Genomic DNA, 15,528 nt, shown 5'->3' with positions numbered 1-15,528 from the left:
TTCCCAAAAAAAACCAAAAAAAAAAAAAAAAAAACTTACATCTTTTCTCTATCCAACTCTGAGTCTCCTGAAAAGTTGTTAAACATCTCCAATCTAGGGCTGGAGAAGTGGCTCAGTAGTTAAGAGCATTTGCTGCCCTTGCAGAGGGCCTGGGTTTGGTTTCTAGCAACCACACAGCAATTCACAAACACCCGTAGCTCCAAATCTATGGGACCCAAATGCCCTCTTCTGGCTTCTGTGGACACCTGTCACATACACACATGCAGGACTCACATGTACACAAATCAAATAAAAATAAATAAATCATTTAAAAAAAAACTTCTCCAATCTTAGTTTTCCTGATCTAGAAGAAACTGGATTTTATTAAAACTGCTTTCAGGACTGTTGTGATAATGTAAACAAAACGTGAGGCAGAGCTGTGGGTCTAGCTTGGTGGTAATGTACTTGCCTGGATTATATGAGGCTCTGGGTTCAGTCCTCAAAACCAAAATTAAAGTTGATACCTCCTAAAGAGGCAGAGATTAAACACTGAGTTCTCTTATCTTACCTCAGATCATATGCTAATGGTTGCTCATTGGTTCTGATTGAAGCAGGAGGCCATTTCTCCCACAAGGGAATACTTGGCAATGTTTTTGGCTGCCACAACTTAAAGGAAGAGGAAACTGCTATGGGCACGCATTACATAAAGGCCAGAGATGCTGCTAAATACCATATGATACACAGGTCCAGAAGCTGGGACAGGCCTGAGAGGGAGAGCGCTTGCCTAGCATGTATAAGGTTGAGTCCTCAGCACCACCAAAATAACAAAGCAAAACAATGCCCAGAACTGTGCCCACAATGAAGAATTTGTATCTAAAATATCAAGAGTGAAGGGTCGTAGACCAATGGAATTGTTTAAAGCTCATATTCGTAAGCACCTTTATATGTCTTATTATAAAGAAAAATGGGAAAGTATTGAATGGATCTTCAAGTATCACGCGGTGAATGCACAAGGTAGAAGCTGAGGCAGACAGAGATGGGAAGACATCTTAATGCTCCTGCCCTATTAGATCACAGAACTGCTCATACTTATAGCAAACACAGGAGGTATGGGGGAGCTCTGGGGAGAAAGGACTAAGGAGCAGAGGTCAGCATGACCACGTAAAGTCCCTGCTTCTTATAACAAGACAAAGCAAGTTAGCCTGATCACTCACCATGAATCATTTTTCTGAAATGTAAAACATGCCAAATAATAGCTGTGCTCATTACTCAGTTCTAAATTAGTCAATGCGCCGGGCATGGTGGCACACACCTGTAGTCCCAGCACTTGGGAGGCAGAGGCAGGTGGATCTCTGTGAGTTCAAGGCCAGCCTCATCTACATACTGAGTTCCACGACAGCTGGGGCTACAGGGAGACCCTGTCTCAAAAAGACCAATAAAAATAAATAAATAAATAAATAAATAAATAAATAAATAAATAAATAAATAAAATAGTCAATGCATGCAATTAATAAGCACTGGTAGAAAAGATGGCTGTCTGCTGATATGCTGTAATGACGGCGAATCTATTGGTGAGCACAGCAAAAGAACAAGCCACTTATATTGTCTAGATGTTCACATTCATTTTTCTTCTGCTCATAAAATGACTTTGAAGAATTTCACCATGTGGACATTTTAAATCATTTTTTTCTCCTCCAAAATATATTTATACTTACATTCACTTTAACTTGAATGGACAGGTCACCAAGTACAGGATGAGAGGACAACTGGAAAGTTTTGGAAATGACTCCAAGATCACCTTGTTGAAACAACCACTGTTGGATCAAATTGGACTTCAGATCCTAAAACAAAACAATACCAACCATATTAACTATGTAAGGCTGCCTAAGTGCATGTGTATCCTGTCCTTAGGAAAGATGCTTGGCACCAATCCTGGCAAATAATAAGCAACCAGGAAACATCTGTTATAATCATTATAGCAGGCCACTCAGAGACGTCGGCTGTTTGTCTGCAGAATGCAGTCCACATGTTCATCTACATTTCTAGATTCACCTTTCTCCCAGCACAGAGATTCATTAGCTATTCACTGCAGCAGTCCACACTGGATGTCTGCAAGCACTGAAGCAATGTCCTCCCTCCCTCGTCTATTAGTGAAATAAGCTCAGCTTCCTGTTGGCTGCACAGAGTATATTTCTGTGAAAGGCAGTAAAATGTAGTTTTTGTATTTTTATTTTACAAAAAAAAATCATTTCCAACTGCAGTATGAACTTTGATTTTCTATGAACTCTTGAGAGCAGGGATTGCCTGTTTTTTCTTCTTCCCTATCTTTTGGCCAAACAGTGTGCTGGCCCAGTTACTAGAAGCCAGAAAAGGGCTCTCTCCCTGAGAAGCAATATGGAGCTTCCAGGCAAGCACAATGCTGAGAACTGAGTAGGGAGTAGCATCCAGGAGTCAAAACTTAAAAGCAGTGACCAGAAGCAGGTCAAGAATAAGCAGGTCACTGCCTCCTGGGCAAACTCCTGGGTCAGGCACTGTAGCCAGCCGCTGGCTCTGCTGTGCTTGTGACTGCATGAGCTTTGGCACCAAAGGGCTCAGGGAGAAATACAAACAGCTACTAAATACATGCTGTGTACTGATTAAGGGCATAAAAACAATGAAGGACTGGTTTCCTTCTATCAGCTGGACATAGATTTAAGAAATACTAATACCAGTAATTCTCAGTGCTATCATCTAACAGAAAGGAACGTCTAAATTCTGCTGATGAATTATGGTGCTGAGGGTGTCCTTTTCTCCCAGATGGTGTTATGGCCCTTCAAACAAAAGAACTCTGAATGGATGTCTCTGCTTTAAGAAGCTGCTGTGGGTGTAGGGGAATGACTTGCACCTGGGGAATGAATGAAATAGTCTCTCTGGGTTCCCAAGCCTGTCTTCCACTTGGACTGTGACCAGTAAAGAGGACACATAGATACAACCAAAACAGAAGTGTTAGCAGAGCGCAATGGGATCTAAACACACCCGCATACAGCACAAAGGCATTGCCCAGCACTGTCAGGTGTCATGTGTTGAATCTCACCTAAAACATGCCATATACAGTGCCAGTGGTACCCTGTCCCAGCCAGAGCAGCTCCTGACAATCAAGTCACCTCTGGGTGGCTCTAGGTCTCTGTCATGCCTCAGCAAGTTACCTGTACCAGACTATCTCAAAACATACATTCCCTAGCTGGAGAATGTGTCTGCAAGGACTGTTTCTAGAGTGCTGGCTTATACACAGGGTACATGTCTGTTCATATACACAAGGTACATGTCTGTTCAGCAAACAGGACAAAAGAAGTCAAATCATTCCAGGTTGGTAACCAGTCACCTGGCCAGGGCTGAATTTCTGAGATTGCAACAGCTGCTGCAGGCCAGAGTGTTGGAGAACAATCACCGGATCTGCCCTCCATGACAGAAACAGCTCACCCACACAAGGTCATCTGCTTACACACAGAGCAACTTTTTAAAGCAGAAAGTCCAGGGTAGATGCCAGCTGTACCAGCTGCCACCACAGAGTCAAAGGGACTCACTTCTGTTCTGTTAGGCCAAACCAACTGTAAGACAGAATTGTCAGGATAGCATGTTTCTCCAATGATGAGAACCCTTTAGAGCCCTCCTTGTTTCTGTGGAGGTTAGTTACAGGACAGGCAGGATGAGTAACAGTCAGTGATTCCCATTTAAAAAAAAAACCACTGAACAGCCTCAGTAGTTGTGTTGGTAGATATCCTAGTTGTCAGATAGCCAGTGAAAGGCAAGAAGACACTTGCTGCTAAATCAACTATTTTACACAAATAGTATGTTCTCAGTGCATGTGACTAAATGACAAAGAACAGTGTGGTCAGTTCAGCCTTACTCAGAATCACATGAGATAGAAACGCTATGCACCATGTCAGCCTGCTTTGGGACATCCCATTACATTGAAAATGGCAAAAGTTCAAAGAGCTACAACCTTGGAAATATTAGCTCAATTCAGGCATATGTATTGAACACCATGCAGTCAACATATTTGCCACAAATGTTATCTTGGCTTAGAGTGCAAAGCACATCAGGATTTTTTTTATTTGTTTGGCTAATCTGGTTATTTTAACTTACAACAACAAAGAAAATATAAATAATAGAAGGATATTGAACTAAGAAGCCTGAATTTACCTTCCATGCTGTCATTTATTAGAACATTTAAGGTAGCCAATGTCCCAAGACTGAGGGTCTGCCCAGAACCAGGTACTCAGTTTTAAAATCAGAAGCATCTCAGGCAAACTGGAATGGACTGGTCACCCTATTATCATGTGATTATCAAATGTCTAGTTTTCTTCTCAGCTTAAAGGTAGAAAACCAAGCCGGGCGTGGTGGCACACATCTTTAATCCCAGCACTTGGGAGACAGAGGCAGGCTGATCTCTGTAAATTCAAGGCCAGCCTGGTCTACATAGTGAGTTTCATGACAGCTGGGGCTACAGGGAGACCCTGTCTCAAAAACAACAAAAAAAAAAAGAGGTAGAAAACCAAGCTGGCTGGCTCTCACTGTCTTCGACTTGACTCTCACAGGAAAATAGTCAGCTCACCATGCCGCCAACACACCACTGGAGTACTCAAGCAGAAGAGACTGCCTGCCCAGAGGGACTATGACAGTAAGAATGAGCAGTGAGCATGTACTGCACACAGGGCACAGTTCGCAGTGTACTTGAATTCTCTCACTTAATCCTCACCAAAATTATTACACAAACAACACTACAGAAACTATGGCTTACAGGGCTTAATTTTCTCAAGGTCACAAAGCTAGAGTCTGTGATCAGGCTGCTCCTTTTAAGGTCAGACCATATCACACCTCTCCTCAGAATTCTCCATTAATTTATCAACAAGACCCTGTATGAGGGGCTGGAGAGATGGCTCAGCAATTAAGAGCACTGACTGCTCTTGCAGAGGACCCAGGTTTGACTCCCACATGATGGCTAACATCCAACCATAACTCCAGTTCCAAGGGATCCAATGCCCTTTTCTAGCCTCTGTGGGCATTACACACCCAGTGCACTTACATACAAGTAGGCAAAACACTGATATGTATAAAATAAAAAATAATAAATAAAAAATTTTAAGATCCTATATGAGTCCAAGCCCTCCATCCTGTAGTGGCACGAACCTCATCTCCTAATGTTTGTCCTTTCAGTCTCCAGACTCCAGTGGCTAAAACTTGTTTCTTCAGTGTCTCAGGCATTTCCATGTGTTGACCCCTCTGTGTTCACTCATTTCATATTCCCTGTAGATCTGTGCTCACGTTGATCTTCCCTGGCAATGCTATATAAAGTGTCAAACGTAAACTCTCACTTCCTCTGCCTGTGTCTGTTTCTCTTCATCCCCATCACTCTTTGTCACAGATACATGTAAATACACAGAATATCTGTCCTTTTATGTAGATGTGTAGGTGTGTGCTCGTTATCCACCATCTCCTGGGTACCCACTGAAAAATAAACTCAGCATGGGCAGAGACTTAATGTGTTCTGTTCAGTACCTTATACCAGTGCCAATTACAGAAAAGCAGTAACTGATGAATAGGTGAGTGATAAAGTCAGTATTAAAATCTGAATGGACTGGGCCAGGTATGGTGTCACATGCCTTTAATCCCAGTACTCAGGAGGCAGAGACAGGCAGATCTCTGTGAGTTCAAGGCCAGCCTGGTCTACATAGTGAGTTCCAGCTGGAGTTACAGGAGACCCTGTCTCAAAAAGACAAAAAAAAAAAAAAACACCTAAATGGACTGACTCTGGAGCCTCAGCTCCTAGCCAGACTCTACCACCTCCCTTGCAAGAGAGGGAACTTTTTCTGAGGTGAAATTCTAAGAAAATACTGTGTTAATACCACAAGCATAAATTCCAATAGAACTTTAGTGAGATGACCTGAATTCCTTGCTTCATTTCTGCCCTCCCCCACTTACCTTAATGAGAATGTTCACCGGTGTTTTGTAAGGCTTGAAATCTGACAGGAGCGTAAGAACACGAAACTTCACTTCTTGCTTTGGCTTATAGAGAGCCTTATCCGTCTGAATGAAGACAGACATTCTCTTGATCTCAAAAGATAAGCGTGTGCTATTGGAGAATAAGATCATATCCTGGGTACGTCCAGTTACGTGTAGTTCATAATTCTCATCCTCACTGTTCAGAGGTAGCTAGGGGGAAAAAGATCAGACACATCAAAGTCTCACTGTTTGACTTAAAAAAGAACTTTTAATTCCAAGTTAGAATAGAAAATGTTCAACACATAGTCTTACCAAAAGGAACTGCAGTGTTGGAAAATTTATCCTTCATGGACTAAACAATTTGTTTTCCCTCCTTTAAAACCCTGTGGTTTGTTCTTCAATTAGATGACAGGGTTTCTGGAAGGAGAGCACACCCTCAAGCTGCCTCTCATCCACACTCACTGTCACCTTCCTGTTTCCTATTTCAAGTGCAAATTCATTCTCACAGCTACTGAGGCTCAGATAGTCAAGATCCCTCAAAACCCTTCCAAGACGCCTTCTCTACTCAGGCAATCAGGCTCTGAAAGGCAGTCTTGGACAAGATCTGTTTTCTTGCTGTGCTCTCTCCAGCCTGCCTCTGTAGTACACTCTTTTCCTGTACCCTGTTCATCTTGGTAAACATGATGCTGCTGCTATTTTGACTACTATTAATAACAACAGAAATCCTACCTTCTGCCACTACCAAACCATAAGCCACACTGAGCAGTTTATACTCACATCACATGACCTCAAAGTAGTCCCTCATCACAATACTCATCCACCCCTCAGGTGGATTCTCCTGCTAAACCTATTTCATAAACAAAGAAACTCAGTTTAGAAGACTTTTTAATTAGATTCTCTTACAATATAAGAAGAAAAAAATATATGTCCAGGTGAAATGGGGAACCCTTTTGGAGCCTTAGTGTTCTTTGGATTGCAGACCAGGGAAGATGGGGCCTAAAACGGTGGTTTTTCAAGCAAAGAGCACAAAAACCAGCACGACATGTGGCTGCTCCATTGGGGAAACAGGAAGCCAGGAAGGCCACGACCCCAGAGAGTGCACCCGCTGCGGGAAGGGACTGCACTGGGCAGAGTGAGTCGGGGTCGGAAGGACTGCAGGTAGAGAGATCCAGCTGAGGAATCTCAAAATGAACAGACTCAAGCCTAGGTACTATGACGGCAGCCTCAAATACCGGAAGGCAGCTGCAGCCCAACAGTAACCTCCGTGCACCCCAAAACCCTACCCTCCGGGGCTTCATTACACATAGCGGGAGGACCAGCACCTCTCCATGCAAGACTATTTCAAGATGGAACCCAACCCTGACCACAAAGCTCTCAAGGCCCCGGCCTCCAGAAGACCTGGAGGAGGAGCAAGTTGAGCTCTGGTTCAGCATTCACAATGAGAAGTATGAGCAGCCGAGAATCCAAGGGCACAGCCACACCGGGATCGCCCTCGTGTTCTACCAATGCCACAACACCCACTGCAGTAAATCTAAAGGCTGCCCGATCAACCATAAGCACGGTTGTGAAATCTGTAACCTGGAACAAGTGAAAAAAATGGGGCGACCGCGATGGAGAGCTGGAGTCCTCCCAGCTCCCCACGACCGAGAAGTCCTTCCAGAGATTGTCGGTCTCTGTCTGCTTCCACACCTGAGGACCAAGATGGAGAGGGGTACCAAGGTGAAGATGAGGACAGAGATGGAGATGAGGACGGAGATGGAGATGAGGATGGAGATGGAGATGAGGACGGAGATGGAGATGAGGACAGAGATGGGGATGAAGACCAAGACGGAGAGGGGTACCAAGGTGAAGATGAGGAGAACGGAGATGGAGATGAGGACCAAGATGAAGACCAAGACGGAGACAAGGGCGGAGATGGAGTTGAAGACCAAGCTGGAGATCAAGATGAAGATGGCATGGAGACAGCAGAGCAGGCCAAGAACCCAGGGTTCTGAATCTACGGAGCTCTTCCCCTAGACCCTTTGGGAATGAATCCTTGCCCAACCCCCCTTTTTTTCTGGGAGGACACTAAGTAAGCCCAGGGTAGCCATCAAGTTTAATATGTAGCAGAGCATGACCTTGAAGTCTTCAGATCCCCTGGAGAGCTGGGATTATTGGCATTGCCTACTGCCTGTCCATATGTTTTTGTTTATTTTGGGTTTTTTTTTGTTTGTTTGTTTGTTTGTTTTCTGAAACAGGGTCTCACCCTGTAGCTCAGGCTGACCTGGAACTTGGTGTGTACCTTCTATCTCTGTGTGAATGGTGCTAGTGGTAAGAGTTCTTTACAATTCATTTTGTGCCTATAGCATGTGGTTTGGTTTCGGGTGGGGTTTTTAATTTTTTTTTTTTTTTTTTTTTTTTTTGGGTTTGTGGGGTGGGGGGGGGGGGGGCGGCAATGCATCCCTGCTAGGGACCTCTACCTGTGCTGGATGTTTCAGTTCAGATTAGAGAAGGAACAAAAATTGCATAAATCTCCCAGCCCTTCCTTCCCCCACATGCATGGTGGAGGTCAGAGGATAACCATCGGAAGCTGATTCTCCCCTCACACCAAGGGGGCTCTAGGGATGGAACTCAGGTCATCAGGCTTGGCAGCAAGCACCTTTACCCACTGAGCCATCTCACCAGCCCAAGATTTTTGAATTAATATTCTTATTTATTTATTTATTTATTATTTATTTGTTTATTTATTATTTATTTATTATTTATTATTTATTTATGGTCTTTCTGATGTATTTTAAAAAACACAGGTTCATGACTTCCTTTGTTATGACTAAAATAGTTCATATATGGGCTCAGCAGTTAAAGAACTGGCTGCTATGGGATTTCTCTTTGTGGTTTGTACATAGTTCAATAATTTTTAGTTAGTGGCACAGAGGCCCCAGAATAGATGATAGATTGAAGACTGAGGTTAAGTTAATGATGCAGGGGCTTATTTAAACCAGAGAGAGGCCAAAGAGTCAGAGAACTAGAATCTAATTAAAAGAATCTGAGAAATGAGGTCTTGGTTGAGATAACAGAATGTAATATTGCAAGTTCCAGCTCTTGGAAGCTCTTGTCAAGAATTTCCAATGGAACGAACATTTTCTCATATGAACATTTGAAAATTTCCCTGTTCTGACTTTTTTCTAGTTTCCTGTCTAGAACCTGTAATGCTAGTTACTCTTGTCTTTACTTCTCCTTCACATCTCCTATTCACCAGTCAAAGACTTTCTTTTCCCTAGACAAATAAGAGTTGTGCAATTTGGGAGTCTTTTAGATAGACCCACTGAAGGGGTACTCCAATTGCTTAGCATGGAAGAAGCCAGAGCAGCCTGCAACCTGATTCCTTATCCACAAGCTGGGTAACCACTTTCAGAGGACAATGTGATAAGAGTAGGAGGCAGGGGGGCTGGAGAGATGGCTCAGCGGTTAAGAGCAATGACTGCTCTTGCAGAGGACCCAGGGTTTTGATTCCCAGCACCCACATGTTGGCTACGAACCGTCCTTAACTCCAGTTCCAAGGGAATCTGAAGCCCTCTTCTGACTTCTGTGGCATTTCATGACACAGTTGCACTCACATACATGTAGGCAATACACTCATACACATAAAATAAAAATAAGTAAAATATCAAAAAAAAGAAAAAAAGAATAGGAGGTAGGAATTGGCTCAGCAGTTATTGTAAAAAGACCCCAAAGAAAAGTAGCCAGTTCTTGGCTAAAAGTCAAAATGTCCTTGGGCCTCTTAGCAAAAAAGTGATGAGGAGATACGGGAGGAGTTGGAGGGGAGGGAGCATGGATTTGATCAAAACACCTTATATGCATGTATGAAATTCTCAATAAAAATTCTTAAAATATTTTATCTGTTATTTTTATTTTTATTTTATGTGTATGAGTGTATTGCCTGCATGTATGTGAGTGCACCCATGTCATATTTTTATTTTATGTATATGCGTGTATTACCTGTTTGTATGTTAAGTGCACCTGAACCATACAGTGCCCATGGGGGCCAGAAGGGGGCGACAGATACCCTGTAACTGGAGTTACAGATGGTTGTTGGCCACCATGTGGTTCTGGGAATTGAACCCCTGTCCTCTGCAAGAGCAGCCAGTGCTCTTAACCACTGAGCCATCTCTCCAGCCCCACAATAAAAAAGTTTTAAATTAGTAATTCTAAATTAGTAATTCTATTCAAAACAACTTTTTCACTGTGTTCAGAATAGTTTTAAATTTGTAATCCTTATCCTCCCAAGTAGCTACAATTGTAGGCATGCATCACCATATCTGGATTAAATATATCTCAAAGGCTTCTTTTTTTCTAGACAGGGTCTTATACGGCCCAGACTAGTCTCAAAATGATGTGTATTTGAGGATGATCCTGAATTTCTGATCTTCTTTGCCTCCACCTCTTAAGTGGTAGGATCACAGGCATGTGCACCATGCTCAGCTTCTGTGGTGGCTAGAAATTGAACCCAGGACTTCATACATGCTAGGCAAGCATCCCTTAAAGGCATTTTCATTTAAATAAAACCACTCCCTCGTTTTAAGTTGAATTTATTTAGAAAAAAATAAAAGAGAAATTTCTATCACATTTTATACAAAAAAATCTTAACATTAAGCATTAATTATGGGTTTCATTTTATTCTTATTGTAACTATTTATATGATTGAAATACTAATAACTCAGCTAAATTCCATTTGTCTTAATAAAGTCTTAAAATAGTCATGTTTTATAGTAAACACTTAAGGTCATTTAAAGTATTCTGTTTATAATCAACAAAATGCAATGACACTTTAAAATTTGAGTACTCGTGGGGCTGGAGAGACCACTCAGGGGTTAAGAGCACTGACTGCTCTTGCAGAGGACCCAAGTTCAATTCCCAGCACCCACATAGTGGCTACGAATCATCTTTAACTCCAGTTCCAGGGGAATCCGAAGCCCTCTTCTGACCTCCGAGGCATTGCACAACATGGATGCACTCACGTACATGCAGGCAATACACTCATACACATAAAAAATAAATAAAAATATAAATAATTTAAATTTTTTTTAAAAGTTGAGTACTATTTAATTAAAACCTCATGAAAATTCAGAATCTTTTTTTGCCAAGTATTATCATTTTATGACTTTATCTCTTATAATGTGCATTTTCTAAAGATGGCTATACTCTTAAATATAGTTCCTATTGAAGCTTTCAATAAATAATTGCTATAGTCCATATAATGGAACTAGCATGTTAAGGAAGACAGAAGACATATACTTTGGAGTTAAAAGAAGTAGATGGTAGACAAATCACCGGCTGAAGTGTTGCAATAAGCAGTTTATAAATATGGGGTTCTAATGAGAAACTCTCAGGCCTGGAGAGATGTCACAGCAGTTAAGAGCACTGGCTGCTCTTGCAGGGGACCTGGGTTTGGTTCCCAGTACCCACATGGCAGCTAACAACCATCTGTAACTCCAGTTCCAGGGGATCAATTGCCCCCTTCTGGCCTCCACAGGCACTGTATGGTTTGGGTGCACTTAACATACATGCAGGCAAAACACTCGTACATATAAAATAAACATAAATCAAAAAATTTTTTTGAAGAAACTGTCCTCCTTTTGCCTCCTTTCTCCTTCCAGCCTGTCTATGCTCTGAGGCATCCAAGCAGGTGCTAGGCTTTATGCCGTGATTCCTGAACTTAACTCCACCCTCCTACTGCCACAAGGCAGTTACATTATACAGGATTTATTTGAACATTGCCTTAGAACTACGCGTCCAGGCACTGGGGTGAGAGTCTGCAGCTTTGGGTCATACTAATGCAATCTAATGTCAGCAGGAGTAGAGGCCCCCACTCGTGTCTGTCCTCATTCTTCCCCCATACCTCTTCTTCTGTTAGCAACAATATCTTTCTCAGAAAGGAAAGTACAAACATGCTAGACATCTATGCATATGAGAAATTCTAATGCAGCATTATTTGAGGCACAATTTTCTCAGGAACCCTCCAAAATGAATGTGGTTTTGGAATGATCTTAACAGGTAACTCTCAAGAGGTGATTAAGTGAGTCTGGCTTGTGAAGTGATCCTGCATATGTAGGAAGTCAGGACCAAAGTAATTAGTCATCTATTCCCAGAAAAGCTAAACAAACTGCGCTTTCTCATTAGATGCTGTGGTTCACATTAATTATTAGAAGCCCAAAAGCAAAGCACAGTAATAAAAATACAAGCTTCCAAGTCAAAGCCATAGGAAGTAGGATTGGTTCAAAGTCTTAAAAATCAGGTTTGATGACTGTCTCAAGAAAACAATCACCACTTCCCATTTCCATAGTGGATTTCCCGGGCGTGGTGGCACACACCTGTAGTCCCAGCACCTGGGAGGCAGAGCCAGGCAGATTGTGAGTTCAATGCCAGCCTGGTCCACATAGTGAGTTCCAGTACAACTGGGGCTACAGGGAGACCCTGCTTCAAAAAAACAAAACAAAAAAAAACATAGTAGAGTTCCCCAGGCTTCCACATCTCAAGTCAGTGTAAGCCATCCTTACAGAGAGATGGCATCTTTATCTCCTCTCCAGAGCCAAGAATAAAGGAGGCAAAATTAATCAAGATCATATTTTGATACAATATTTAAAAATACAAAATTATGTAGTCAAAAAAAGTGAAAATTTTCAACCAAGTTTTTCACTGACTTCTTTTGCTTCAAGTTCCAACATAGCCCCACAAGCCTTTACCTTTTCAAAGGCTAAGAAACTAGTTATGATTAGGGCACATTCAAGATTGAAAAGCAGCCAGGCGTGGTGGCACGTCTTAATCCCAGCAGACAGGAGGTAGAGGCAAACAGATCTTGAAAGCCCACAAAAGAAAAGAGAGAAAGAGGGGAGAAAGAGAAAAAAGTAAAGAAAGAAGGGAAGTAAAAGAAAGGGAGAGAGAGAGAGGAGAGAGGGAGAGAGAGAGAGAGCGAGAGGCCTGCTGGAGAGATTGCTCAGTGGTTAAGAGCACTGGCTGCCCTTGCAGAGGACCTGGGGTCAGTTCCCACCACCTACGTGGTGGTTAATAACCGTCCATAACTCCAGTTCCAGGGGGTCCGATGTCCTTCTCTGACCTACATGGGTGCACTTACATACATGCAGGCAATACAGTCATACACATAAAATTAAGAAATATAAAAAAGAGAAAATGACTGAACCTCTCATCAATGCAGGAGTGGGGCCAAACAGTGAGGTGCTTTAGTTGACAGAGGAAAAATCTCTGCTGGAGTTTCAAGAACAAAGTAACTCATTTCTCTAAAGTAGTATTGTTCTTAAATAATCTGAACACTGAACAAAACTCAAGCCAAATTTACAAGCAATGTAAACTGAGATAAAAGCCAATAAAAAGTTATTTGGATACAACATATTTCTGAAACCAACTTCTTTATATTTTTATTTATCTTTTGAAACCAAAAATTTGAAATGGATACTTACTGATGGAAGAGTAAGTGTCTTGAAAGACCCTAAAAGAAAAACAGGGAAGAAAAACAGTATGTCATAATTTAAATAGAATGCTAAAACACAGGACTTACAAACTCTCTTAATACTCCTTTAGATGTTGATGGAATCACAAACTTACTTGGCCAAACCAAAAGACCTTTATTAATGCCCAGAATAACCTAGAAATTGTAACCTATCCTGTTCCAAAGACCAAGAGCAGCAGAAGCCCACAAGCTCTGCCCCTCTTTGCCCCATCCCCTCTTGTTGCCATTGATATTGCTGCTCTTGTCGCTGTGTTAAAGTTACACATGTCTGAGGGATACCTCAGAGAGCACACAGGGAAAATTTGAGGTTCTGGAGGGCTTGGGGTACTTTGTTATTGCTCTGATTTACTTGAGGGTCATAGTGCAGAAGCCTGAACCATGGCCTCATGCTGCCTAGCATGTGCTCTACACTGAGCTGTACCCCACCCAGCAAGGGTCACTATTCCTATTATCAAGCACTAGTGACAAAGGAAGGCATTAGTCATGTCAGGGTGAGCTAGGACTCATAAGTGACTCATGAGTATTAGGGTGGTACAGGCTTCTCATGTACAGTTTCTAAACATAGAACTGACAGTTTAACTCAAGCCACTTTCTCATCATATTCATTTATTTCAGGGGAAAATGGTTTCAAGTTAAAATTTGTAAACTGCTTATCCAAATTCCCCATCAGAGGTGATGATAAGCCCTGTTTGTTCATTTAAGAACTATTTGTTGGAAGCTGGAGAGATGGCTCAGCATTTGGGAGCACCGGCTGCTCTTGCACAGGACCACGGTTTGATTCCCAGCACCCACATGGAGGCTAGCAACCATCCATAACTCCAGTTCCAGGGGTATCTGACGCCTTCTTCTGACTCCGTGGGCATTGCATGACATGGGTGCACTTACACACATAATACACTCATACACATAAAATAAAAATAATCATAATGTTTTTTTAAAGAACTATTTATTGCATCTAGAGAGATTGCTCAGTGGCCCTTGCAGAAGACCCACATATGGTTCCCAGCACCCATGTCAGGTGGCTCACAACTGCCGCTAATTCCAGCTCCAGGGGATCTGCTTCTGGCCTCCATGGGCACCTGCACTCAAATACCCACAGAGATACACAATTTTAAAATTAAAAATAAATATAAAGAAAACTATTTATTAAAGGAGCCACAATGACCAAGACAGATGTAGCCCCTTCTCCTCCCAGAAGCTTTATGTGTCCACCATGTAGAGCAGAGGGGTGCAAGAATATGGCACAGTACAGAGCAAGAAGTAAGCAACAGGCTCCTCAAATCAGATGACATGGTTCCAGTGTGAATTTGCTCTTTTTCAGCTGGCCTTGAGCCTGATTCTCCAGCTCAGCATTTCCATCCATAAAATGAGGACATTAATAGTCATCCCAAACCCATAAAATGGTTTGTGGGGAGGTTGTTGATGCCTTCAGTCTACAGAATGGTGAATAGAAGCAGGAAGCACTTGATACATGTCATAGTGCCAGAAGGCTCAGACATGTATTCATTGGGATATCAGCACACCTCTACAGCAGCATTCTCCAATGATTATGACAAAGCTTCCCATCAGTGAAAGTGTGCAGTGTACATTACCACTGTCAGTCTACATTTATAAAGCTATACACATATACTTTCTCATCCAAAATATTAAATATTGGGCCGGACATGGTGGCACATGCCTTTAAACCCAGTGGAGGCAGAGGCAGGTAGATCTCTGTGAGACAGAGCCCAGCCTGGTCCACATTGTGACTCCAGGGGCTGGGACTAGGGAAACCCTGTCCAAAAAAACATCACTCTCTCCCAATAGCCTCAAGAGAATATGTTTGCAGGAACAGCCAGACAATTCATCACCATTGATTATAACCCAGCATAGATGAGCTTATCTAATGATTGCCACCATAGGAGGTGATAGCACTCAAGATGCAGGAGTTTGACCTAACAGGACATTGGACAAGATGTTTTGAGACAGTAAAGAAAGAGCAGTGACTTACATACTGAAAATGGGAAGCACACTGAAGGGATGGTACCTGGAGGAAATGATGCTGGTAGTTGGTGTGGTGAGGT

The 15,528-nt window shown here is 42.3% G+C and overlaps 1 protein-coding gene across 1 annotated transcript in view; it reads right to left on the bottom strand.

Annotated features, from left to right (window-relative positions):
* The window catches only part of LOC103740061 (CD109 antigen-like), a gene marked incomplete at its 3' end in the record, with an annotated part of 109,300 nt that overhangs the window by 62,372 nt on the left and 31,400 nt on the right, over window positions 1-15,528 (bottom strand). Inside the window, 3 exon segments of the mRNA XM_029567150.1 lie at window positions 1,695-1,820; window positions 5,941-6,171; window positions 13,416-13,444. Coding sequence (XP_029423010.1) covers window positions 1,695-1,820; window positions 5,941-6,171; window positions 13,416-13,444 — 386 coding nt within the window.

This window comes from Nannospalax galili, unplaced genomic scaffold (genome assembly GCF_000622305.1).
Source record: "Nannospalax galili isolate Female #2095 unplaced genomic scaffold, S.galili_v1.0 scaffold961, whole genome shotgun sequence".
NCBI lineage: Eukaryota > Metazoa > Chordata > Mammalia > Rodentia > Spalacidae > Nannospalax > Nannospalax galili.
Note: the sequence above shows the minus strand (reverse complement) of the source record. Positions and strands in the feature narration are given on the sequence as shown.